At 43.6% G+C, this 23451-nt stretch overlaps 3 protein-coding genes across 4 annotated transcripts; 2 read left to right on the top strand and 1 right to left on the bottom strand.

The window, feature by feature from the left end:
• Positions 1–1775: 1775 nt before the first annotated feature.
• Positions 1776–8151, top strand: LOC143010184 (cysteine/serine-rich nuclear protein 1-like). Its single transcript, XM_076162392.1, has 5 exons — positions 1776–1907; positions 5178–5389; positions 6273–6535; positions 6626–6919; positions 7090–8151. Exons 2-5 carry the CDS (start codon positions 5206–5208, stop codon positions 8074–8076), a joined length of 1728 nt encoding a protein of 575 aa, XP_076018507.1. The 5' UTR covers positions 1776–1907; positions 5178–5205; the 3' UTR covers positions 8077–8151.
• Positions 8152–9574: 1423 nt separating this feature from the next.
• Positions 9575–13477, top strand: gorasp1a (golgi reassembly stacking protein 1a). The gene is made up of 9 exons (XM_076162159.1): positions 9575–9741; positions 10417–10497; positions 10890–11093; positions 11174–11260; positions 11351–11481; positions 11608–11761; positions 11857–11965; positions 12052–12195; positions 12388–13477. Exons 1-9 carry the CDS (start codon positions 9679–9681, stop codon positions 13014–13016), a joined length of 1602 nt encoding a protein of 533 aa, XP_076018274.1. The 5' UTR covers positions 9575–9678; the 3' UTR covers positions 13017–13477.
• Positions 13478–14514: 1037 nt separating this feature from the next.
• Positions 14515–23215, bottom strand: LOC143010035 (WD repeat-containing protein 48). 2 transcript variants are annotated; one of them, XM_076162157.1, is made up of 19 exons: positions 23161–23215; positions 21485–21625; positions 21294–21372; positions 20978–21190; positions 20768–20856; positions 19477–19491; positions 19286–19387; positions 18954–19178; positions 18725–18799; positions 18484–18586; positions 18289–18386; positions 17799–17906; positions 17594–17690; positions 17394–17489; positions 17171–17276; positions 16825–16912; positions 16530–16606; positions 16239–16431; positions 14515–15989 (listed from the first exon to the last, which is right to left on the bottom strand). In XM_076162157.1, the coding sequence occupies exons 1-19, from the start codon at positions 23206–23208 to the stop codon at positions 15894–15896; spliced, it is 2049 nt and encodes a 682-aa protein (XP_076018272.1). In that variant the 5' UTR covers positions 23209–23215; the 3' UTR covers positions 14515–15893. The 2 variants fall into 2 exon arrangements, with proteins under 2 accessions (XP_076018272.1, XP_076018273.1); XM_076162158.1 differs by lacking the exon at positions 19477–19491.
• Positions 23216–23451: the final 236 nt, after the last annotated feature.

Consider the following 23451-nt stretch of genomic DNA (forward strand, 5'->3'; position numbering starts at 1 on the left):
TAACATGAGTAATTATTATCTGATTAATTTTCCTAATTGTTAAGAGCTACAGTCTATTTGCCCTTGTGGCCATAGCGACTATTGTAAACATATGACATCAGAGGCTATTTGAACAGGAGCCAATTTACATGTTCATATGATATTTCCACAAGAAGACCACAGACGAGAGAGTATGTGTGTGTGTGTGTGTGTGTGTGTGTGTGTAGAAGTATATTATTAGATTGATTGACTGATTCCTGATTTTCCAGTATCAGAATTTTCCAGGAAATTCTAGCCATTTTCAGAGTTCTTTTTGCTTATTTGTGTTTTGTTTGTTTCTCAGAATTGAGTGTTCAGTGTTCATTGTGTCTCATCGATTTTGAGGACTTTCCTTGATATCCAAGGTTATTCAAGACTTTTCAGGATTACACCATTCTTTAGCAGGTATTCCAGGGAATAAAGGGGATTCTTTACTTCGATTGATCTCATCAGATTCATGCCGTACCTCTGATCTCTTTCCTCAGAGGAAGAATGTTTCTCACACCTTATGTTGCTACATGACATAAGGTGAAACAACAGACGACACTATTGATGATGCTTCCTGTTGTCATCAGAAAATTGGAAAGTGATCTGAAGAGGCGTCAAAAGAATTGAGTGCAAAAGGAAGTGGAGCACGGTTTCACAGCTTTGTCAAACTTTCTCAGTATGTGGGCCATCGCTGGAAACTGGGCCACAGGAGGCAATGGCAGCAACCTGAGAGGCTGCCAGAATGTAGGTTAACTATGAGTTATGCAACGTTCAGTAAAAGCACAGTGACAGTTTGCTCTCATTGTGTGTGACAGGAGGCAGAATCAGAGATGCAGAGTGTTGTTGTGCAGTGCGTAGCATCTTTATGTGTCAGGAGGTTCATTCGCAGTGTTTGCCCACACGACTGTCGCTCAGAATCGGATGAGTGATACATTTCAAGGTCAAAGGTAAAACGGTATTTTTGATGTTTTCCTTTTCATTGACATTGGTTTTTAATTTGGAAAGAAAGAAATGTAAAATTCCCAAATACTCTTTAATTAGTTACTGATTGACTTTTGATGATGGTCCAGCTGGAGGTCAAAGGTCACTGATTCACCATCACATTGTTGGCTGTGCAACTTTATAACAGCTCAGACAGGAAGCTGACTGTCCTGAGCCTGGGCCTCTGTTAGATACTGATACAGAGACGATAGAAGGAATCAAGAGGGTTCACCTCCTCTCACCACTGCCTGCAGGAGACAGGATGCAGACAGACAGACTGGAGCCTTTTCAGGTTTAGCTGGAGGTTACTGCACAAGAGTAACTATCATTTTATTGGTTCATCATTGAGGAATGACTTGAAATAATCTTGTGTAGGGTGTACAGTGTCTTAAGGTGTCATTTGAGGAAGAAAAATAGAAGAAGTGTACAAAGGGAACGTGTAGCAGGCTTATTATCCACAGGCCAGAAGAAGAAAAGAGTGCAGTATTAACAGCCAAAGGTTTCTGTTAAAAGAGTTTGCAACAAAACTAAGAAATATTGAATTTAGTTTGAATCTGAAAAATGAGAAGAACTCTTAAATCTTTAAAAACACTTCTTCTTTTTTCAAACTTAAATTTAAACTTCTAAATACACACTGAAATCAATCATTTCATAAATGGAAGTTAAACGCTTGACTGGATGGATTGTTTCCTGGTGTAGCTGCTGGTCCACGCGCCTGTAGGCGGAGTCCGTGTTTTAGTGCGGGTGAACTATCTTGTGCTGTATTGACTCTTTGGCAGCTGTGCAGCCTCTGTGTGTGTGTGTGTAAACTCACATTCACACACACGGACACACACAATGTTCAGCTGACCGAATCGCAGACTGGAGCATAACTTCATGTCGGGTTGTGTCTTTGTTACGATGCTGTCTGATCGTTCATGGTGAGTAAATCATGAATAATCACCATAGTAACGAGCTCATATGGAGATCTAAGCCCCTGGATGACTTTATACACTGACTGATCACTTTTGATCGTTTCAACCTCTGACTAGAGCTGACTTATGTATGTAAAATGTGCGTAAATATGAGCCAGTGTGTTGTCGTTTTTTATAATATTGTTGCCAGTGTTGTTGATTTCTGTTACAAATTCGCATTTACGTTTGAAATTCCGATTTAATGCCACATAATGTTTGGAAGCTTTGCGTGGCTGCGTTCCAGGAGGAGAGTAAGTTTGTTGTGTTTGGCTCGTGCAGGATGACGCTGTGACGTCGCTTGTATGAAGACTGCTGTGTCGATTGTTTATTTCTGGCTTCAATTTCTTGTGTGTGAAAGTAACGTCACTCATAAAGAGATTTTATTTCATATCAGATGAGTTCATTCGAGCTCAGTGCGTGTAACTTACAATACCTAGAGGTATGCAAGGCTCAGTGAGTTGCGCAAGATACACAAACTAGGCCAGCATGCAGTGGTTATGTGCTCTATCATTGCACTTGAACTAGTTCAGTACCCACCTGATTCCGCCCTCTCAGACCTTCACCTTCTCCTCCAGCAGGAGGCTTCTGCTGGAACCTATTTGGCCTCAGATTTGTGATGTCATATCAGCTGCAGAGGATATTTTTGGACAGTGGAGACAAGTTAAACTCCTTTCATTGTTGTTGTCAGAACTGGGTTGAGTCAGAGGAGGATCATGGTGAAAGATTAATAATCCTAATACATCCAAGTAAGATGGCAGATCTCTGGCAGGCTCAGAACTTATCAATCAACACTTGGAAGAAAGTGAGCGGGGACATGAAGTGGTGTTGTGCTGTGTCGGGGGTGAAGAGGTCGACTGTGACATCTGTGTAGGGATCCTGTAGGGATTTGAATGCGTGAATACAGTAAATGTTTCGTTATTGTTGTTGGTGCTTGATGGTAGTTTAGGTCTCCAGGTGTTTAATACTCATCAGTAATAGAGCTAATGAGCCATTTTGCAACATTCAAATTCCATAGAGAAACCAGTTGCAGCATGCAGAGGAAGCGACTGTCAATGTCTTTAGAAGCTGCCATGCAAATCAAGAGATTGGTTCTCAAGTAACTCGTTGATACCATCTGACCACAACATGAAAATGAAAGTAGGAGCTGAAGTCAAGCTGCTGAGAAACCTGGAAGCAATTACAGAAAGGCACCAGGACGTTGGTGGGGCAGATGATGAGCAGTGTGATGACTGACTGACTGCCTTATTCTATGTTGACGCCAGATACTAAGACTCATTTCGAGGAAATTCATTGAAGTTTGAATTTTAGAACTCAATAACAGATGTATTTGATAAGATGGAGATTCATAGCTTCTTTGTTTCCAAGTGCAAATTCAATTTAAATGCAGAAATCCTAAATTTACAGGTAAATTGGCTTTTTGTAGCCTTCACAATTAATACAAAATAAATGTCCCATAGAAGACGTTTCTCATGCAAAATGATGCAAAACCTTGTACAGAACAGATTTGTAAAAATACAATTACAGATCTATTAACTATATCTTTCTCTCAGACTTGATGAAAGCTCAGTTAGGCGTTTGAGTAATTAAAAACAAATACAACTTTTTTTTATTTGTAATTGTGGCTTCAGGTTGTTAAGTCACATCGTTTCTTCCTCTTCAATGTGTGCGATGTTTGCTGCTGCTGCTGCTTTGCACCTTTAAATTATTGATGTTGTCTCAGTGGGTTCCTTCATGTTCAGACTAAGTTCTGTCAGGTGTGAAGCTGAACTGTGGTGTGAATGGGGAATGATTGTGCTTTACTGATACTGCACTGTCTGCAACTTCAATTAGAAACGTAGTAAGTATTCATGGACATGTTGAAGAAAACAAACAGCTGTGAGCCATGGATGCATTTTCAGCCGAGGCATCAAAATGCCTTTGCAGCGGAGAGCTCTGCCGTGTAAACACTGTAATGGCGCAAGAAGCTGTCTCTTGTTTCACCTCTTATTTGCTGATGGATCCAGGAAGCTGCTCACTGCACAGACTCACGCAAACACGCTAACACACAGGCATATTTGCCAACTACAGACAATCAGAAGCCCCTTGTCTTGTGGACACTGAATGCCTGTGTGTGTGTGTGTGTGTGTGTGTTGTGGCTCAGTGGCAGCCTGCTGTTGGCACTGCAGCAGCCTGTCAGCACAGATGCAGACGACTGTAACCAGTTATGAGGTCACCCGTCAGTGTGAGTGAAAAAAAAAGGGCTGTATAACTGTAAAACTGTATCATTTTGGTATAATTCCTACAGTGTTCTTCAAATTTTACTTAAATCATCCAGAAATACAGTAACCCCCCCCTGGCTACGGCCCTGTGACCAGCAGCAGGCAGTCACTGGTGGTTTACGTTGCAGAAGCACGCTCACCATTTTCTTTTTACCTTGTGTAGCCTCACTCTGAGGAAACAAACACACACACACACACCGGCTAAATCCTGCTCAGCTGCTTGTTTGACTGTTTGCTGTGGGATCACTGTGGGTTTTAAAGCACGCAGAGGTCAAATCGTTTCTGTTGTTTAGGCTGGACTTAGTGCTGCAGATCTTTAACTTTAACCAGGACAACAATGCTACCGTCACCATTATAGTCCATAATAAGTCTAAAGCAACAGTTTACCTGCAGCAGTCAGATGTTACAGGTCACAGGCTCTTATTTCTTTCCGACAACAAATGTAACAAACTTTACTCTCATGACTCTACTGAGAAGCTCTTTTATTGTCTTAGTTCTTTATTTTCCTTGTTCACCCCCCTCCCCCCTCCCCCCAATCCCCGGATCCCTGGGATGCTGCTATTGGACGCTCTGTTTCCATGTATTCTTCACACAAAAAACTTGAGGAATCATCGGAATGTTAATTACTCTGTGGGGAAAAGAAAAAGGAGCTGTTGATTTTCTCTTTTTCTTTCTCATGTGTGCGGCAGTAAGTGGAGTTATAGTAAACATTTGGACATCTCTTATAAAGGATAATCACTATCAGGATTGAATTAGCCTAAACAAACTCGTGCCCTGAAACCGGCTCGACCAGCAGAGATGCAGGATGAAGCTCTCCCTCCTCCCTCTGTCACTTTCTAAAGAACGACTGCTGTGGACAGTTGGGCATTCATGCATGTAATACCTGATGTTGTTGCTGAATTATTGACATTTTCAACGAACACCACCGACTCACTGTTCCTCTTGACAGTATTTCACTTTTTGCTTTGTGTTCATACAGAATTTTGGTCAACCAACACTGCCAAACCATGAGGGAGGTCCTCAAGAGAAAGTTTACTGAGGTGGATGAAGATCCCTGCTATTCCTCCTCCTCTCCTCTGTCCTCCCTCTCGTCCCCTTCCTCCTCAGAGTGGGGGTCCGACGGGGAGAGCAACTCCTCAGAAAGCCGGGATTTCACTCCCCGGTGCCCCGCAGCGCCCGCCAGTCCACCCAGTGAGTCTCACAAACAGGCGCCGCTCTCTCGCCTCTTTCAAAATGTAAACTAATGTAAACCTCCTGTCCTTATCTGGGCTGTTTCCCATCAGTGTGTTTTACTGTAGGAGTGTCTGTTATCACTGTGCAGCAGCTCTGTTATGACTTTCTGATATGAGAACACAAACCTATGGGCCATTTTAGATAAAGCACAGGGAAAAGCTCTCCTCTGTGCCGCCTGTGTGGATCATTTACATAAACAATGGGATGTTGTAGAATCAATTTGAATAACACGATCTCTTTTAACAAGTGGCATCAAATGGCCTCATTCGGACACTAACAATGTTGCTTATCGCAGTACTGCCAGTCAAAATATAACATAGTTGCTCTGCAGTCTTCCAGCTAATGTGCGACAATTACAGGCTTGTTATTTTGAGGCTCTCTTCACTTTCAAAGTCTATTATCAGTCTCACAGCTGAGTCACGGAGCAAACAGAGCCGCAACATGGATTGTGAGGAGCTGAGGCGAGCTTAGTCAGCTGCTCTCTATGTTGTTTACTGGCTTTTAGAGCCAGAGTTCACCCCAGAGTTCGGCTTTACTAATGTGTGAATGCCAGATAAATAGTTGAAAGCGAGCTGTTGACACCCTTTAAACCTGTTTTACTTCTTTACCCCCTTTTGTCTTGACTTGATCACTGTTCAAACGGAGTCTTGCCTCGATATTGTAGTTCCTTTCAATAAGAAAGTACAGCACAGCCTCCTTTAATCTGCCATCTAGTGGCTACTCAGACACTTACAGCGGACAAAGCCTCCAGCAAAGTCCAAGTGCTGACTCAAGTGCTTTTTCTTGCCCTTTTAACTGTAATATTGAGGTGTAATCTTATTCATTCATTGATGTCTTGCAGTTCGGTCCATTCTGAAGAGGCCAAAGTCAACCAATGAGCCGTGCAGCGTGCGCTTTGACCTGGTGACGGTGTTCTGTTTCCCACGCTGTCAGGGCTTTACCAGCGTGCCCAGCCGGGGGGGCGCCACCCTGGGCATGGGGTGGAGACACATCGCCCTCCAGAGGTACACGGTGGCAGAGCATGCACTGGAGCAACGGCACAGGCACAGGGAGAGACTCAAAGACAGACTGAGAGATGAGAAGTTTCTACTGCTGAAGCACAAAGTGAGTAGGAGTGATCTCTGTCCCTTTCTGTAGTCTGGAGCGAGTCCTTTAACTTACTTTAACAATCTCTGTGCCCCTCTGTGCTCCCAGTTGATGGTCAGCGGTGCCATCGACCAAAGAGAAGCAGATCTGCTCACGGTGGATCAGGTCCAGGATGACGTCCAAGTCAGTGATTCTGAGCTGGATGATGGAGGTTTCCTGCAGCCGTACTCCTCCAAACAACGACAGGCTCTCCTACAGGCGGCGGGGGTGAAGCGAATCGACAAGGAGGAGAAGAGGCAGCTTCACGCCCTGCGTCTCTCCAGGGAGGCCTGTGGATGTGACTGCCAGGGCTTCTGTGAACCTGAGACCTGCACGTGCAGCCTGGCAGGCATCAAGTGCCAGGTATTACACTTAGGCTGCGGCTACACGACTACATGTCACGTGACTTCTATCAGTTTTCTAGTATCCGATTAGGTTAAATGGCGTAAAGTGTGAGGGCATTGGGATCAGATCTACCAAACAACATGAGTTTGCATTGGTTTTCTAAAAATGCTGCTGTGTTTGTCCTCCAGGTGGACCGCTTTAACTTCCCATGTGGCTGCAGTAAGGACGGCTGTGGCAACACTCAGGGACGCTTCGAGTTTGACTCCAGGCGAGTTCGGACCCATCACATTCACACCATCATGAGACTTAAACTGGAGTCGCGACTGCAAGATGAAACACTGAGCCAAGCGGACCAGATAGGACTTCCAGAGGACCTTGAAGAGTACGGGGCAAATGTCCAGCCGGCACAGGGCCCAAGCTGCCCCTTTGGGTTTACAATGGAGGACGACGGACTTCCTCTCACTATACCTTCCACTCCTTCCTTCCATTTCGGCCTGGAGCGCTCTGTGGTAGAGGAGAGCAGCTGCAGCAGTGACATGACTGAATCCTCTTGCTCCTCAGGCCACAGCGAGGACAGTGATGCAGGAGGATGCAACCTTAGCAACAGTCAGAATCTTCCTGAAGTGGACGATGGTGGGCTATCACGTGCCCTCAACATCAGTGACATGGAAAATAATGACTACATTTGCAGCCAAAGCAAACACGTGAGAAAACCGCTGAACCAGCACAACAACAACAACACCTACAGCCCCTCTGCAGACAGCGTGGGATCACTGTCTAACACAGCCAACACATTCACAGACTATACAAGCGTTGGGGAATACCTGGATGAAAATGCAAACCAAACCACGGACTTCTTGTGTGATAATTGTCTGGAGGTCCTCCCCAACACCCCCTCCCCCTCAGTGGACTATTCCTCCAGCCAATACATGGACCTCAGTCTCTCCTCAGACTCCGACCTGGAGTTCTTTGACAGCGATTACGGCTGCGGCCCGCTGCACAGCTCATTTAAAGGCCACAGACACCCGGACAGCGTTCAGCATTTCCAGCTGTTCAGCACTGCAACTTTACCACAGTGCAACGAGTCGAGCACCTACCTCCTGGAGTCCCTTATCGGCCTGTCTGAGCCCAGCCCAGAGCAGGTTTATCCAATCGCTGATAACCAGTCGACGTAATGGAAACTTTGACGAGCACGTTTAAGGAAGAGCACTGTTTTGTATAGTTTTTAGGATATTTCAATAAACAAAGAATGACTGAGTAAATATTTTCGGGGCTGGAGATTTTTGCAATTGCAGAAAAATATCTTCCTTTGTTTCCATATGAGTAATCTAATTTATGTCTTTGTTGTTTATACTCTACATCAATCTATGTATTGATTTTTGATTTACTGTATAATTTCAGACCATACAAGAGCTACAGAGGAATAGTCCATTCTGATAGGCTTGGGCTGTGCATTATGTGTAACTTTGGCATCTTCTATTTTTAAAGCACCATACTGAAGTCATGTTGTCATAACAAAAGATACGGCTGCCAGTTTCCATTGTTATTGCTCCTAAGTCTGTCCTGTCTGTTTTCATCACTGGCAGGTGGCTGTGGTATAAACAGGTTCATCCAAGTTCACCTAAACAATTACCAGAAATAACACGCTGTTTAGTCAGTACCCATGTGTTATCTGTCAGTATCTGAACATCTTGTGGTGGATTTTTTTGTATAAAAGATGAAAAATAACACATTTCTGTATTTGGACTAATGAAATAAAACATTTGTATTTATTAATTCACTGAGTGGTACTTTTATGAACACTATAGTAGTTCTTGAGAGTCACATGGAGAAACAACATTGGGGTAAGCTTAATTGTATAATGTACTATTATTGTTACATTCTTGATACGTTTCCTGACTTAACTTTCCTTGAACTATTATCTATGTACATATATTTATTACACAACATCACCATATAATCTTAAGACAAATACTACTACTACTACTATTAAAATAATTGTAGTTGGAGCATTATTGTTCATACGCTCTCAATTTGTGTGTGCGTGTGTAAGAGAGAGAGAGATTCACTGTGCCATTTTGTTTCTACGCTGTGTTTCCTCTCAGAATTACTTTGTTTGATTAAACAATTACATTAGCAAATGTTGTATCACACATTTCATTGTGTTTGTGTGATCAATGTTACAAATGAGTGTGTTTCTCGGTGACGCTACACATGAAGTCAAGGGAAGAACTTCCAGGAAGGGCTTGTGTGAATGCGGGGTTGTGTGACTGTGGGGTTGGGTGGGGTTTCGGGGTGGGAAGCCATCTCTCTGGTTCTTCCCTTTCCTGTTTGTTTCTCCCCTATTTCTCTCTCTCTATCACAACTTATGATGTGAACCTATGAACTAGCCTACATTGCTGTTTGACATCATCCTGTAAGTTCTGTATGTACCCTATGACATCATTGCAACTCCAGCCCACTTGTTCCTCCCTTCTCTCTATCTCTCTCGCCTCTTCCCCCTCTTTCTATATAAGAAAGGATCTCCAAAATACCCTACACCTGTATGCACAATGTCATGTACAATATCTGCTTCAATAAAAACAAATTGCAAAAAAAAAGGGGAAGAACTTCGTGACGCAGCAGCAATACCGCCATCTAGTGGTCGTTGACGCGTGTTCAGCATGTCGATGTTCGATTGCTCTGGACTAAAATCAAGATGGCCGCGGATTGTCAAATGTAAACCTCACGCTCTCCTGTGCATTAATGATTATATAATTATTATTTTTTAGGACAAAATGGGTTTATCTCAGAGTGCCACCGTGTCCGAAGGAGGAACGTATGGATACCACGTCCACGCTGTAAGGCTCGCACATCTATTCAAGTGTCAAGCGTGTGTGTGTGTGTGTGTATAAGCTGTGTATCGCGCTAAGTAACGCGTCAGTGTAGAAACACCGGTAACTGTGCTGAGGTGGCATTAAACAACCAGCTGTTTAAAATTACAAACTGTTCCTCGAGCGTAACTTTGATTTTATAATGAAGAAATGAACTGGAATGTAACTTGGTGTAACTTCTTCCAGGCAGCGGGGTTAAAACATGGAGCCACTACAGCACCAACAGTGTTAGAATAAGTGTTAAAATGTGTCTGAGTGTGTGGTAATACGGATTAATATACATAAACCATATGCGTGAAGAAAAGGAGATGATACAAGAGAGGTGCTTTGTTTAAGAGGAGAGAAATGAATGACGTAGAGACTGATTACATTTAATCCCGTATAAAAATTAGTTTCTACACCAAAACGCTCATTTAAATCGTGAATTTGATTATTCCTATCTAAACCGTTTACAAATACACTGGGTTGAAACATTAAATTACCAATTTAGCTATAAAGGAAGTCACTGTATTCGTGAAATTATTGACGGTTTTCACATTCTAGATCTTCTGGAACATTCTGTGAAAAAACCCCACAATTCAAAAAAATGTCAGAAAGACAAACCTCATAGAAAATCGTTTTGTTTTTGTTTTATTTGAACAGGTGCAGCCGAATTCCCCTGCAGAAGAAGCTGGACTGCAGCCGTTTTTCGACTTCATTCTGTCACTGGACAACAGGCGACTGGTAAATTTGTTGATTTGTTGCTCGTTAATGTAAAAAAAAAAAAACACAGTTATTATGAAGCATTTGGATCGGTTTGTTTACAGATCTGTCACTTTTATGTCATGTTTTATGAAGTGAGGCGTTTCAGTTCATCTTCAGATAATCATTTTTGTTCCATTTATTCCTTTGTCATACTTCTTATCATTGATACATGTAATATATAGGCCCGTCTCTATGGGAACCAAAGACTACTATCCACTACCTTCACATGTATTTCCTTCTTTACTTTATTCTCTCTGTATTTCCCCTTTGTATGCCCTCTCCTTTTTTTTTTCCTACTTCATTTTGTTGTTTCTATTTATTTATGATCTGCAGTTAAATGCACTCCTCTGCTTGCTTTTGTTGTATCCCAGAACGAGGAGAATGACCTCCTGAAGGAGATCCTGAGCGCCAGCGCGGAGAAGCCGGTGAGAATGGAGGTGCTCAGCTCTAAAACCATGAGCGTGCGTGAACTGGACGTGGTGCCCAGTAACATGTGGGGAGGCCAAGGCCTGCTGGGTGCGAGCGTTCGCTTCTGCAGCTACCAAGGAGCCAATGAGAACGTCTGGCACGTCCTGGTGAGCTGCGAAACACTCATTCCTACCAAGTTGTGCTTCTAAATCTTCCACAGATTCATCATTCTATTTCCCTCCACTAGGATGTGGTTGCCGGTTCGCCTGCTGCGTTGGCGGGACTTGAACCCCACACTGACTACATCGTTGGAGCAGATCAAGTGTTGCAAGATGTAAGACGTGTTTTCACATCATCCATCATTTCTGGAAGATGTAAGACAAAAGAAACTGTTATAAATAATTCGGAGGTGCTGTTTTTGCAGTCTGAAGACTTCTTCTCCCTGATCGAGGCCCATGAGGGGAAGCCCCTGAAGCTGTTGGTGTATAACACACACACTGATGTCTGCAGAGAGGTGGTGGTCACACCGAATGGAGCATGGGGAGGAGAGGGGAGGTATGTGGATCAAGCTGTGGATTCCCCGGCTACATGTTGGTGTGTCTTCAGAGATATTAGTGTGGTTATAGAAAGTGTTAGTTGTGTAACAGTGACTGATAACTGCTCTTGACGCCTCACTCTTAGTCTGGGCTGTGGCATCGGTTACGGCTACTTGCACAGAATACCAGCCAATCCTGATGTATCGCAGGCGGCGCCTCCCTATGCTGCTCCTGAAGAGAGACTGGAGGATCAGGAGCTCAGAGACGCTCCAGAGCCACAGACTGATGGATACACCGAGGTGAACGCTTCATCTGGTCCCTTCAGTACTAATAAAGAGTATTGGCTGTAATCTCCTGGCAGTAAAGATGGATCTTACCTCTTTTGTGTTTACAGGCAAACTTGATGGCACCTCCGAGCCCAAGTGAAGACATGGTAGACCTGGAGCAAGTCTCCCTGCAGGACGCTCCTCTCCCTCCGCCCATCCAGAGAGTCATGGACCCCGGTGAGTCCAGTGATCCAGATTTTGCCCTCCTGAGGAATCTACGTGACTCCTGTCTTCATGCATCTAACCGTTTGTTTGTTTTCCAGGCTTCTCTGAGGCTGATTCGACGACGGCGACCGTTAACATGTCAGACCTGTTGGACAGGCTGGATCTGTCCACATCGTCCATTGACATGACCAACACTGCACTGACCATGCAGGAAGAGAAGGACTGTGACATCTCTGGTGTTGGTAAGTTAGCGCCAAGTTGTGTGTATTGGATGCTGTAAGATTGTCGCTGGCCCGGGGTTCGGATTGAAATCTGTATTTTTGGGGGCCAGACATGAACACAGATTGACAGATATGTCATATTGTCCAAATGGGTGTTACTGGCGGCCATCTTTACTCTTTAATCCAGACTAAATCAATCTTCCTGTTGTGCAGTGGAGATGGGGGATAGTGAACCGCCCTCACCGTCAGCAGACGACCCGGCTGAGCCACCAGAGCTGAGCTGCCAGGCGGCCATGGACCTCGCTTCTGCTCTCGCTTCCACAGATTCGCCCATCCCGCCTGCCGAGCCGTCTCACCTGCTCACAGAAGACACAGATCTGCAAAACTCTACCAGCGATTCCAGCGACACCCAGAGTCCACCTATGGATGCACCTTCTCCCCAGGAAGAATCTGTCGAGTCTCCTGTCGAGCCTCCTGTCGAGCCTCTTGCTGAGCCTCTTGCTGAGCCTGCTGCTGAGCCTGCTGTTGAGCCTCCCGTGCCAGATGTAGACCCTCCATGCCCATCTGTTGTCGACCTCCTCCCGACCCAGTCTGTCGTCGTATCGGCGGAGGACGAGCCTCCTGGTCAGGACATCATGAATTCAGCAGAGCCTGACATCTCAAGATCCCTGGAGGAGTTCACGGAGCCTCAGCCTGTGGTTCACCTGCACAGCTGTGGCCATGATCACGATCACGATCACCATCACGATCACCATCACCATCACCATCACGATCACGAGGACGAGGACGAGGACGAGGACGAGGAAGCGGACCAACTCGCCGCAGAGCCGGTCTATGGGTAAGCTTGTGTCAGTCCAGATTGGGGAAAAACTCAAAGGTTCAATTGACAATCAGGAAAGAAAGAAACACTACATAGGAAACCCTCTTGATAGTTCAGATAGTAGTACAGGACTGTACGACTCATTGGAAACCTGCTCCAGCAACCGCATGTATGTAGGAACACAACACCGGGCACCGGAGAGAAATTACATTACATCATCATATTTACCTAGCTGGGAGATGAGACTTTGCTTCACAGAGAGAACACTTGACTACTTCTAAACACACACACACACACCTGTTCTTACACTAACACGGAATCACATCTCACGCATTAATGAGTGCAAAGCACTGCTGCACCTTAAATCCACGTCTTGCAGTTACTGTGGGCATTTCCAGTTAAGTTGAGTTAATGTTACATTCAAACGCGTCTCTCAGTGCAGCGTTCAATCCAGTGCTGTGGTTCTGAAGAAGTGACCAGAAAGGAGCTTTTTAAAAAAAAAAAAAAAAAAAATAGAATCCTTAGCTTTATTTTCTAGGATGGCATTCAGGGAAGTTTTTAGTTCATGGCCCACGTGTGCGATGTTGCTCCTGAATGCTGTTGTCTTTTTACGAGTGAATTTTTAGTCCCTTTTGTTTCTGTTAAAGCAAGAAATCTGTCTGTAGTTGTTTTTTTTACACCTTGATGAGGTCAGTGTGTAGATTTGTTCAGCATTGCTACCTGTAATCCGTTTATAAGCAAAGTATGCTGCCGACACAGCTGGAGTTGTTTCTAAAAGCTGTCATCATGTCAACATTTCTGTGATCTATGCAGTACTGTGTCAATAAGAGAATTCCTTACTTTACGGGGAATTTGTATAATCGAATAGATGACAGGCTTCCATATGCAAGTAGTCAGAGTCACTGTGTTTACATGCTCACTATACTCAGTCTGGGTCGTGGATAACACTACAATAATAGAATTCTTCCATTCTCTGAATAGATGTGATGAATTAGCGAAATCCAATCTGAGTATAGTCGTCCTGTAGAGGAAACGCATGTGGCGGTGTCTTATTCCCACCATTGCATGTCTGAATAAATGGATTTACTATTGTGTAATCGAGTTATTCCTCACCTTTAAGCTCAATTACACCTGCGTTATGGTGTTGACATGACATTTGAAACAACAGCAACTATGATAGACTTAACCTGAGTATGAATAAAATGCCATTTTAATGTGCATGTAAACAAAGTGAGTGACGCTGCTCTCAGCTCAGTTTCATGTATTTCTAGGCGTTAAAAAAAGGTTTTCACTTTCAAATTAGGAGTTAGTGTAAAATAAAGTATTTTTACAGATATTTTATCAATGAAATTAAATGTTTTTTTATTAGGAATGGTTGCAACAGTTTTGATGAATGTAACGGGTGAATTGTCGATGCTTTAACAACCAGACTCCTTTGTAAAGAAAAAAAAAAAAAGGTTCTGTCCACGATGTTTACATGTCACAGTCCAGAGGAAACGTCCCTTTATAATTACAATAAATCCGTAACTGTTAAACCATTCCAATTTATTTCTTTCAATGCCTAAAATATACATCATTCACAAATTATTACAACAAGGGATATTGCAGGGGTGATGGCCTAATTACGGGACCCGTTCTGTTTTGGCCAATTAAGAGCGCACTCAAAAGTGTTTGACTGGCATTTTCACACACACACACACACACACACACACACACATCCCATCTCCAGGGTGAAATTCATTGCAGAATATTTTGCGAGTGAAAACATCTGTATTCGCTTGGTTGGACACCGAGAGAGAAATCCGTTTTTACCATTGAACAAGAATATATAGCACGGGGGCAAGATTCCCCTTTTTAGTTATATTTGTTTAATTGAATTCCTATTAAATCTAAATGAAATATACATTAGGAGCAGCCCTCATTGTCAACATAATCACTGCTCATGACCCAAGCACAGAGCATTAAGCATCGTTATTGTTAAACATATATACCTTATATATAATTTCCCAATTGCTACAATGACTTGGACAACTACTAACATTCTTAAGAGTAAACTGCAATTTCAGGGTTGTAAGTGAGTACAACAAATGCAATTTTAACATCCAAGTCAAGTTACCATCATAACCATGAATGTGCTCTAGGGATTCGGAAACAAAATAAGTGTCGGTTTTAAGTAAACTGTACAACAAAACAGAACAGCTGGAAAAAGAGTCACTTAAATCAAACGTGTTGTACATAAATTTACAAAAACAAAGGAACATTCAGTCCATTGATCACAGCACAGCTAAAAAGTAAAGACAAAGACGTCTGCTTGTGTCAATGAGATTCAAGCTCAGCGGGTAATTAGATGTCTAAGCTGGGGAGGAGTTTCAAGTTAATATGGACGATGATGCCGACGACAGAACAGACAGAGGATTTCTTCGAGGGACTGTGACTAAACCCAGAGAGCGAGAGTTCTTTTAAGGTGTGATACTGTTTTAGACGTTTGTGTTTGTAGAACAAGGACAGTTTCTGGAATGTACTAGAGCAAACCTTAGTCTACTACATCCATGTGTGCGCATACACACACACGCACGCGCTCGGACATAAACACACTGGAACATCGGTCGCGTCAAAGTAAACCGCCAATCGGGAGAGGAGCAAACTAGCAGTTGAAGATGTAAAAAAAGAAAAAAAGGAAAAGAAAAGAAATGAGTGCTGATTCGTCAAACAAAAGGAAACTAAATACGGACCACTTATCTCCCAGGTGTTTTGGCTGCTCCGGCCTGTTCTGGTGAGTTCCCTGTAATCCTCACTGATACTGCGACTCTTGACCACACAATGGGGTTTAGGGTACTACATGTCAGAGGTGGGTGGTGATTGGCAAATGACGAAGAGTTCTTTATAAAAACCATCACTTTCACGTGGACTTCTGCCTATAGTGAAGCGTCAAGTCCCCTCCACTCTTCCAGATAAAATGTTTAACTGTTCGCAGGTCCATGTTGGGATCTAGAACCTGAGAGAGACAGAAAAGGAGGTTAACAAAATGCAAGACAATCCCAAGATATTCATGACTTTGGATGACATCATTGCTTGAAACGGAATCTGAATCAGCAGAATCCAATAATCCAGACTCTCCAAACTCTTTCATCACCTCAAACCCCAAAATGTTTGTGTATGAATACAATAAGAGAACACAAAGGAAGCAAAACCCCCGGTCAGTGACAGGATGTCGGCCTTCTACAAAACAATGCCGTGCCCCCACCTGGTCTTGACACATTAGCTCAATCTTCTCCTCGGCTAGCAGGGCCATGTCCTCCTCCTTCTCCTGCTCCCCAGGCTTATCGTTGGCTGAGGAGCTGGTGGTCTGCGACTCGTTGTCCAGGTTGATGATCTTCTCATAAACGTGCTCCATCACCTTCCTCACCTGCAGCATGTCGCTGGCAGAAAGACGGTCCCTGCAGAACACACACATGACACAATAAAAGCTCTGTGAGCTACGCAGGCCTGCACCCAAAGTGTCCAGATCAGAGAAAACAAAAGAATAACAACTCACTTTTTCAGAGTTTTTGCACCAGAGGAAGAGTGGGGCTGGAGGTAGAATGGGATTTTGTTGAACTTGGGCATATTTTTCTGAAAGAGAAAAGGGAGAACACACACAAATCAATCTAACTACTGAGCACCATCATATGTGTTTAACCTGAGTGTTATTCCGGATTTGAGCAGAAGAGACAAATACAAAAACAAATATAAACCAAGAGAGGGGGAATTGTACCTTCTCTGTTTTTAATAGAGAAAAGTTAATAGAGGAGTTAATAGAGAAAAGTTTCAAAGAAAATCTCCATACTCACATCTACAGTAATGTCGATGACCCACTGTGGAACAGTCTCATTCAGCAGCATAGATTCAGTCTCTCCACCAGAGTCTCTACATAGCAACCTGCAGCAAACAACACAAAGGCTTTTTGTGAGGAAACTACTAACCTGCGGTTTCTATTACACACCTGGCCGTATCATGGAAAGGGAATCTATCTTTGAATTGCCTCTACCAAGGTTTCTTCAGTAACAAGTTTCAACACAACATGGCTGCAGGGCCCGAGGGTTCACCTGCTTTATTCAGAAGACATTTCAAAGGGCTGTCCCCACATGACTCAGAACAGGTTAAGCGGTAGATGGATGGATCATAGTAACACCGTACCTAAAGAGAGTTCTACCTCCAGCCTCTCCGAAGATGACTGGCGTGTGCGGTGGCACCTGGAAGTATCCGTTTCCTTTTTGGACCCTGGTCTCCTGCTCTCCATTCACTGTGTGTCAGAAAAGGTCCAGAGTCCAGATGCATACTGCTGATACTCAAAAATGTGTATAAATGTAAGTCAAGTATGGAATTATTTGTAAATAGTGACAGCCAACCGTCTCCTTACCATGGTTGACCTCATTCTCCTCCTCATCCATGGGGTTGATGCGAGTTCTGGGCCAGAACTCCAGTAGAGCCTGAAGCAAGAGCCCGCCCAGGTTCACTGCAGACACAAGGGGACAGAAAACTTTCATAAAAAGGTCATAGCTTTAACTACTGCTTTAAGAGTTAATCATGCATCAAAAGTCATTAGCTCAGATATCGTACGCTTTGGGTCAGATCCATCAGAGCTTGAAAATCCTGCGTCCTTTGCTGACACCCAGGCGGCGAAGCAGTCGCTCTCATCCAGTGTGATAGTGAGCATCTGTTCATCGGCGCATAGAACCAGGGGGGGGAGAAGCAATTATATTTATGATTTCATGTTTATCAGGGCCTGAGAGAGATGAGAAGTTGGGCGAGCTTTGGGACTCACCCCAGTTTTCAGATCAACAGAGAACCAGTTTGGCACATAGACCATCTTGAAGCGCTTTTTAATCTCTTCATCAAACTCCACCTTCCCCAGGTCTTCACCCTTGCAAGCCTAAAGAAAGAAAAAAAAATGAAGAACACAGATGAGAACTCTAAATGAGTCATTAGGGCCGAGTGAGAACGACATCATTCAGATTTAAGTAGAAACCAAATGAGCACATCGGCCCTCTTCTAACTGAACTGTGGGGTGATTTGTTAGAAGTAGGAATAAATTGGAAACAGTTATAGGATGTGATGCCAAACCTGCTATACCCATACGCACACATTGTTAATTACAGCAGAGTGCAGCCTGGAATTTGATCAGACTCCTGCTTGCCAACACGTTTTACATCTTAGATTAACAAAGTTAAGGCCAGTAATAATGAGCGCTAATGTCCGATGCCATGGCAGGAGAAGGTCTGGAAGAAAGGAAGAGTAGGTGCCGACGTGTTTACCTTGAGGACATCCCAGAATGCCACATTGTTGTTGGTGTCTTTGGTGAGTATGTGTCTCTTGTCATTCAGAATGTGACACTGGATGATGCTGGCACCTCCTGCAGACACACACACACACACACAATGGGGGAGTTTACTTAAATCTGATATAGGAACAGACCAAACCATTTGGAGGATAAATAAACACAGGTTTACCCTTAATGACTTGCTCGGGCTGAGTACACAGTGGTGTCAGAGGGGTAGTGCAGTCGTTGTCGTACTCCCCTGATGATCTAAAGTTGTGCATTCCCTTTAGAGGCTACAGAGAGAATAATAATCATGAATCAAGGTTTTCCTCATCTCACAGAGTTCCGCACAGAGCCTGTGGGACTTTAGCTCCGCAGCGTTGTGGGGCTGACAGCCTGCCAGCGATCTCAGAGGTGTCACGCATGCTTACCCATTTATTAACGGATGACTTGGTGGTGGAGACCCAAATTGCAGGAGGCGGGTCAGCAGATCTGTCCAGTTCCATCTGAGTAAAAGAGAAAGAGAGCCAAAGGTTGAGTGACTCTAAATGGGTTGTTGTGACCCACAGATTCCTGCTTATTTACTGTCAGCAAATAGCTTACATTTCATTTTACAACACATTTACTGACAGCTGGATTCATATATCTGGGTCGCCTTACCTTGAGCACCGGGGCTTTCTCCTCACAGATCAGCACACGGATGTCTGGGTTGCGCAGGTCAGTGCAGTAGATTTTCTTGTCCCTGCCTCCAGAGTAGACGTGTGTGAAGGCCTCGTTGACCTGCAGGGCCCACACGCCTTCATCGTGCACTCGATAAGTGGCGATACACCTTTGCTGGCCGAGGGACCAGAGGCGGATGGTCCCGTCTGAACTGCCCGACAGGCACTGTGCGGGGCGGACGAGATTCAGATTTAGAATAAGATGAAGGGGAAAAAGGGAGAGCGGCCCAGATTAACACCCAACAAATCTCTGCTCCAGACAAATCAACTCGCCTGGGTGCCGTCTCGATTCAGCAGCAGTGACTTGACGTTGTCTGTGTGACCCTTAAGCTTCATCAGTTTTGCGCATGTCCGAGGGTCCCACACTCGCAGAACCTGAAGAGAGAAAGAAAGTGACGCCATTAATGGGTCTGCGGGGTGAGGAAGTGTTTCTGTATTTTCAAAGTAGCTGGACTTCTACTAACCGCTGTTTGTATAATCTGGCGAATGTCAAGTCAGATGTGTGGTATCACATGGAAAAAAAGGGAAGATGAAGTCTTTGTTTGTTGTTTCTTAAGTGCCCTAACTAGCAGAGTTAGTCCTGACTAAACTGCCACTATTGATTACTTTGACAATCAATTCATCTACTGATGATGTTGACAACTAATTGAATAATGAATATACTGTACGTATAGAATTTGAGTGTGTGTCCATCCGTCTGTTTTGTACAGTTAGGCAGACAGGAGGGAGACACTGACAATTCCAAGTCCCAATTTACAATACAGTAATGAAGTCATTATACTTCGACCACTTTAATATGGATAACTTAAAAATGATCCATTATGATGAACAAAATGTGATCAGGTTGCAAGCCAGAAATAATGTCAAAGCTTCTAAGAATGCTATTTTATAATATTTTACATTTTACAGGATTTATGCCATCGATGTCAAACAATGTGTATTGTCGTCTTTAAAACTCGATTGTACTTTTAGTCTTCTGACCCTTTCTTGCTCAGACCCTCATGAACTTCAGCCATATTGCTTAATATTCTTCCTCGTCTTTGTTTAAAGTTTGGTAAGTCAACTTAATGATGCATCACTGCCACCAAGTGTGGAGCCACAGTGCTGAATAATCCAGTGCATGCATTGTTAAGCAGATCACACCTATTGTGAGATCACTCTGGGGTTTGTACGCCTAAGTTAGTGCCAAAATCTGTACAGGTTTCATGAAATCTGCTCATAACTTTGAGTATAACCTGGTGACAAAGATAAAAAGATGAAAACACAACCTCATTAGCAGAGGTATATACACCAATATAGGTGTTAGTAATTTTGGTGAATTTATTTTTAGGGGAACATTTACACTATAGGCCAATAGGGGGCAATGGCGCAATTAGGAGTGGCTTCCTATATCAAAAAATATAATGCAGCTGTACTCCAAGGTTGGTGCAGGTAGAGCAGCCCTTACAACACTCAAACACAAATGCAAGAGAGCATAAATGTGAGAACAGCAAGACAACTGCAACTCACTTGTTCCATCATGCCACGAGAAATCGGGAAATGCTAAATATCTGGACTTTGCTGGGATTTCATCATGATGCAGATTCAAGTGTGACACAAAATGTAGTTCTGATATTTAAGATTAAGATTATACTGAATTGTTAATAAAGTTTCAGCTTCATTGTTAATACAATAACAAGGTGAAGGTGTCTGCGTGGCCGCTGAGGAGCCTTGGTGCGGTTTAACTGAATGTGAGCCACGGACTGAAAGCCAAACCTTTTCTGTGGAGCCGGATACAATGACTGTGCCCATCTGATTCATAGCCAGACTGTAGATGGAGTCCTTGTTCCCACTGAGCGATGAGGCTGTTGCAGAAAAATCAGAGCGAGGGTTACTGATGCACAATCAGAGTATGAGTACGTCTCAAAGTGGAACAGGCACAGTTTAGCTCCTCTAGTTGGCACAGCTGCCGGAGCGGATACTTACTGGTGACGGTGTTGTTGGATGCGGTAAGTGCCGTTAGCGTGTTCACATCCCAAAGAAAGATCTGCCTGTCCAGACCAGCTGATGCCACCAGCTCCTTGTCCTTAGCGTAGGCCAAAGCTTTCACGTAGTCCTTGTGTGTTCGTAACGTTGACATGCAGAAGCCTTTATGTGCATTCCACACTTTGACTGTGGTATCTGATGAAGCAGATATCACTACAAAAGAAAGAGACAGTGTTTACCAAAGCATCTGTCAGACTAAATGCTTAAGGCTTTGCAGCAGCACCTTCATGAGTCCGTCATCAGTCATCACACTCACATGTTTTTCCATTGCAACACAGAACGATGTCATTAACCCAGTCTGTGTGATGCTCCATTGAGGCGATGTAGGGGTCCTGCTGCAGTGACAGAACAAACAAATCATTTTCAAAGCTTCTATCCAGTGGCATCAGTACAAGTGTATACGTATAGTGAATATATGATATAGATGCAGAGATGACGAGGCCGTACTTTGTGCTGGTTCACACTCCATATCCGGATAATGGAATCCCTCCCGGCCGTGAAGAGCCGGTTCAGCGCCGGGTCCAGCTGGAGCGCGTTCACCCCATTTCGGTTGTACTTCTCAACCTCATCTCTAATGACATAGGAGACCTGAAACACAAAGAGATGCTCTCACACCCACAGTCTTATTCCCCCACCCACCCCCACCCCTACTCCTCATGCCCACTTCATGCCTCTTCAACACGATTAATGATCAATGTTTACAGCGTTACAATATGAAATTACTGCGGTTATGATATCAGATTCAATTACCGTTTCTCATGTGAAATTTGTATTACTGCATTTCTACATAAACTCTCACTTGACACCAGTGTCAAAGAGAAACTATCTAGCCTCGCCTCACTGATCTTTCTGCTGGGGGCTCGCAGAAGCAGGAAGGCGAGAAGAGCGTGAATAAAGCATAACAGAGGACAAGAGGAAATACGTGGAAATGCTTACATCAGAGTGACGTGCAAACCTCTACTCTGTCAGAATCCCATCTCCTCCGCAGAGAAGTGGACAAGCAACTACAGTCCAGATGATGCATCAACAAAACAAGCCAAGACAAGTCCCAGACATTCCATACTGACATAAAGTATTTACAGATACATAAAAGAAACGGTGGAACACAAATGCAGATTTTTATATTAATGTATTTCAGTTAATTATTATTAATATCATTTTCCAGTAACTACATTATGAGGTTGTGGATTTTGCATGTAAACATTGAGGGATCATTTGCAATATTAAGCGATATCATGCATATAATTGTATTTTACCCAAGCGTCAGAACCGGTATCGGTCGTAAAAATACATATTCAGTGATTTTACGTCTGTTAAAAACACTAAACTAAGTCATTTAGACAACAGAGAGAAGGTGACGGCCAGATAAACGACCGAAGATTGGCTTGGAAATGTAAGAATTGCCAGGACCTTAAAATGTAAAGGGACGACAAACTCATGAAATGTGGTTGATTTCCCTTCGCGTAATATGTAATGTAGTGTTATTATAATTTAAGGAGCGCAATAAGCAGTTAACGTGTCTCCTTTTCGAGTAACTTCCTCCAAGCACTGGCAACAGTTCAATCACTGAAGTGTTATTAGCTAATGGCTCATGTGACCTCGATTAGAGTCAAATGTAATATTGAAGAGTTCCCCATCGTTTTAACTCAAACATGACCAGACACAGGGACATTACACATCTACTGCGGTATAAAAGCAAAAGCACGATTCAGTCAGCCAGAAGCACGTACTTTCCCCAGCAATTAGACCGAGCCCAGATATAGTTTTAAGCTAACCACAACGCCGCAACTGCTCAGAGTGGCTGCAGAGACGACACGCCAGAAACCCGCTATGACAAAATGAGCCTAAACTTTAATGATATCCATTTAAATATGGATTGAAATGAGAAACGTTAGAAACCCCCGCGTGTGATAATTAGACGCCAACATTAGCTGGAGACGCGAACAAGTAATGTCAGCTAAGCTAGCTAGGTTAGCCGGCTTGTGTCATGACTCGTAACAGCCACACTGTTTTCTGCGGCCGCTTTTCATCATCCGGTAATGTCCGGGTGGCGCGTTTTGAGCTGAATGCAGCCACGAAGCCGCTGACAGAAAACCAGCAATTATTCAACGGTAACTATTTACCTGTACTTTTCTCCGCCCAGCAGCATTTTGCCTGTGATGTGTGGCCATCTTGCATGTTGACAGTCAGTGCATATGACGCTACATCCGGGGAAGAAGAAAACACATGCACCGATGCATTATGGGCAGTGTAGTTTACGCCCGCGTTCTCTCTTGGGGCTATAAACAAAACACTGCAGTTTGGAAGAAACTGTTTTTTATATTTGTTTCACATTTATGCAGATTCCTTTTTTGGCATAAAGAATAATAATTGTGAAATATGTGATTATTAAATGTATTTTGTAAACTATATAC

Source organism: Genypterus blacodes, unplaced genomic scaffold (genome assembly GCF_046128005.1).
Source record: "Genypterus blacodes isolate CSIRO-AG114 ecotype Tasmania unplaced genomic scaffold, CSIRO-AGI_Gbla_v1 ptg000120l_1, whole genome shotgun sequence".
Classification (NCBI taxonomy): Eukaryota; Metazoa; Chordata; class Actinopteri; order Ophidiiformes; family Ophidiidae; genus Genypterus; species Genypterus blacodes.

What these genes read in the sequence shown, in the direction of transcription:
- LOC143010184 (XM_076162392.1), top strand. Translation starts at nt 5,206, where the DNA reads ATGAGGGAGGTCCTCAAGAGAAAGTTTACTGAGGTGGATGAAGATCCC. An exon ending in AGCGCCCGCCAGTCCACCCA is followed by an intron (nt 5,390 to 6,272) that starts GTGAGTCTCACA and finishes GATGTCTTGCAG; the next exon opens with TTCGGTCCATTCTGAAGAGG. An exon ending in TGGCAGGCATCAAGTGCCAG is followed by an intron (nt 6,920 to 7,089) that starts GTATTACACTTA and finishes TTTGTCCTCCAG; the next exon opens with GTGGACCGCTTTAACTTCCC.
- gorasp1a (XM_076162159.1), top strand. Translation starts at nt 9,679, where the DNA reads ATGGGTTTATCTCAGAGTGCCACCGTGTCCGAAGGAGGAACGTATGGA. An exon ending in CAGATCAAGTGTTGCAAGAT is followed by an intron (nt 11,261 to 11,350) that starts GTAAGACGTGTT and finishes CTGTTTTTGCAG; the next exon opens with TCTGAAGACTTCTTCTCCCT. An exon ending in GCATGGGGAGGAGAGGGGAG is followed by an intron (nt 11,482 to 11,607) that starts GTATGTGGATCA and finishes CCTCACTCTTAG; the next exon opens with TCTGGGCTGTGGCATCGGTT.
- LOC143010035 (XM_076162157.1), bottom strand. Translation starts at nt 23,208, where the DNA reads ATGGCCACACATCACAGGCAAAATGCTGCTGGGCGGAGAAAAGTACAG. An exon ending in CTGGGCGGAGAAAAGTACAG is followed by an intron (nt 21,626 to 23,160) that starts GTAAATAGTTAC and finishes TTTGTGTTTCAG; the next exon opens with GTCTCCTATGTCATTAGAGA. An exon ending in CTGTTGATCTGAAAACTGGG is followed by an intron (nt 17,691 to 17,798) that starts GTGAGTCCCAAA and finishes GCCGATGAACAG; the next exon opens with ATGCTCACTATCACACTGGA.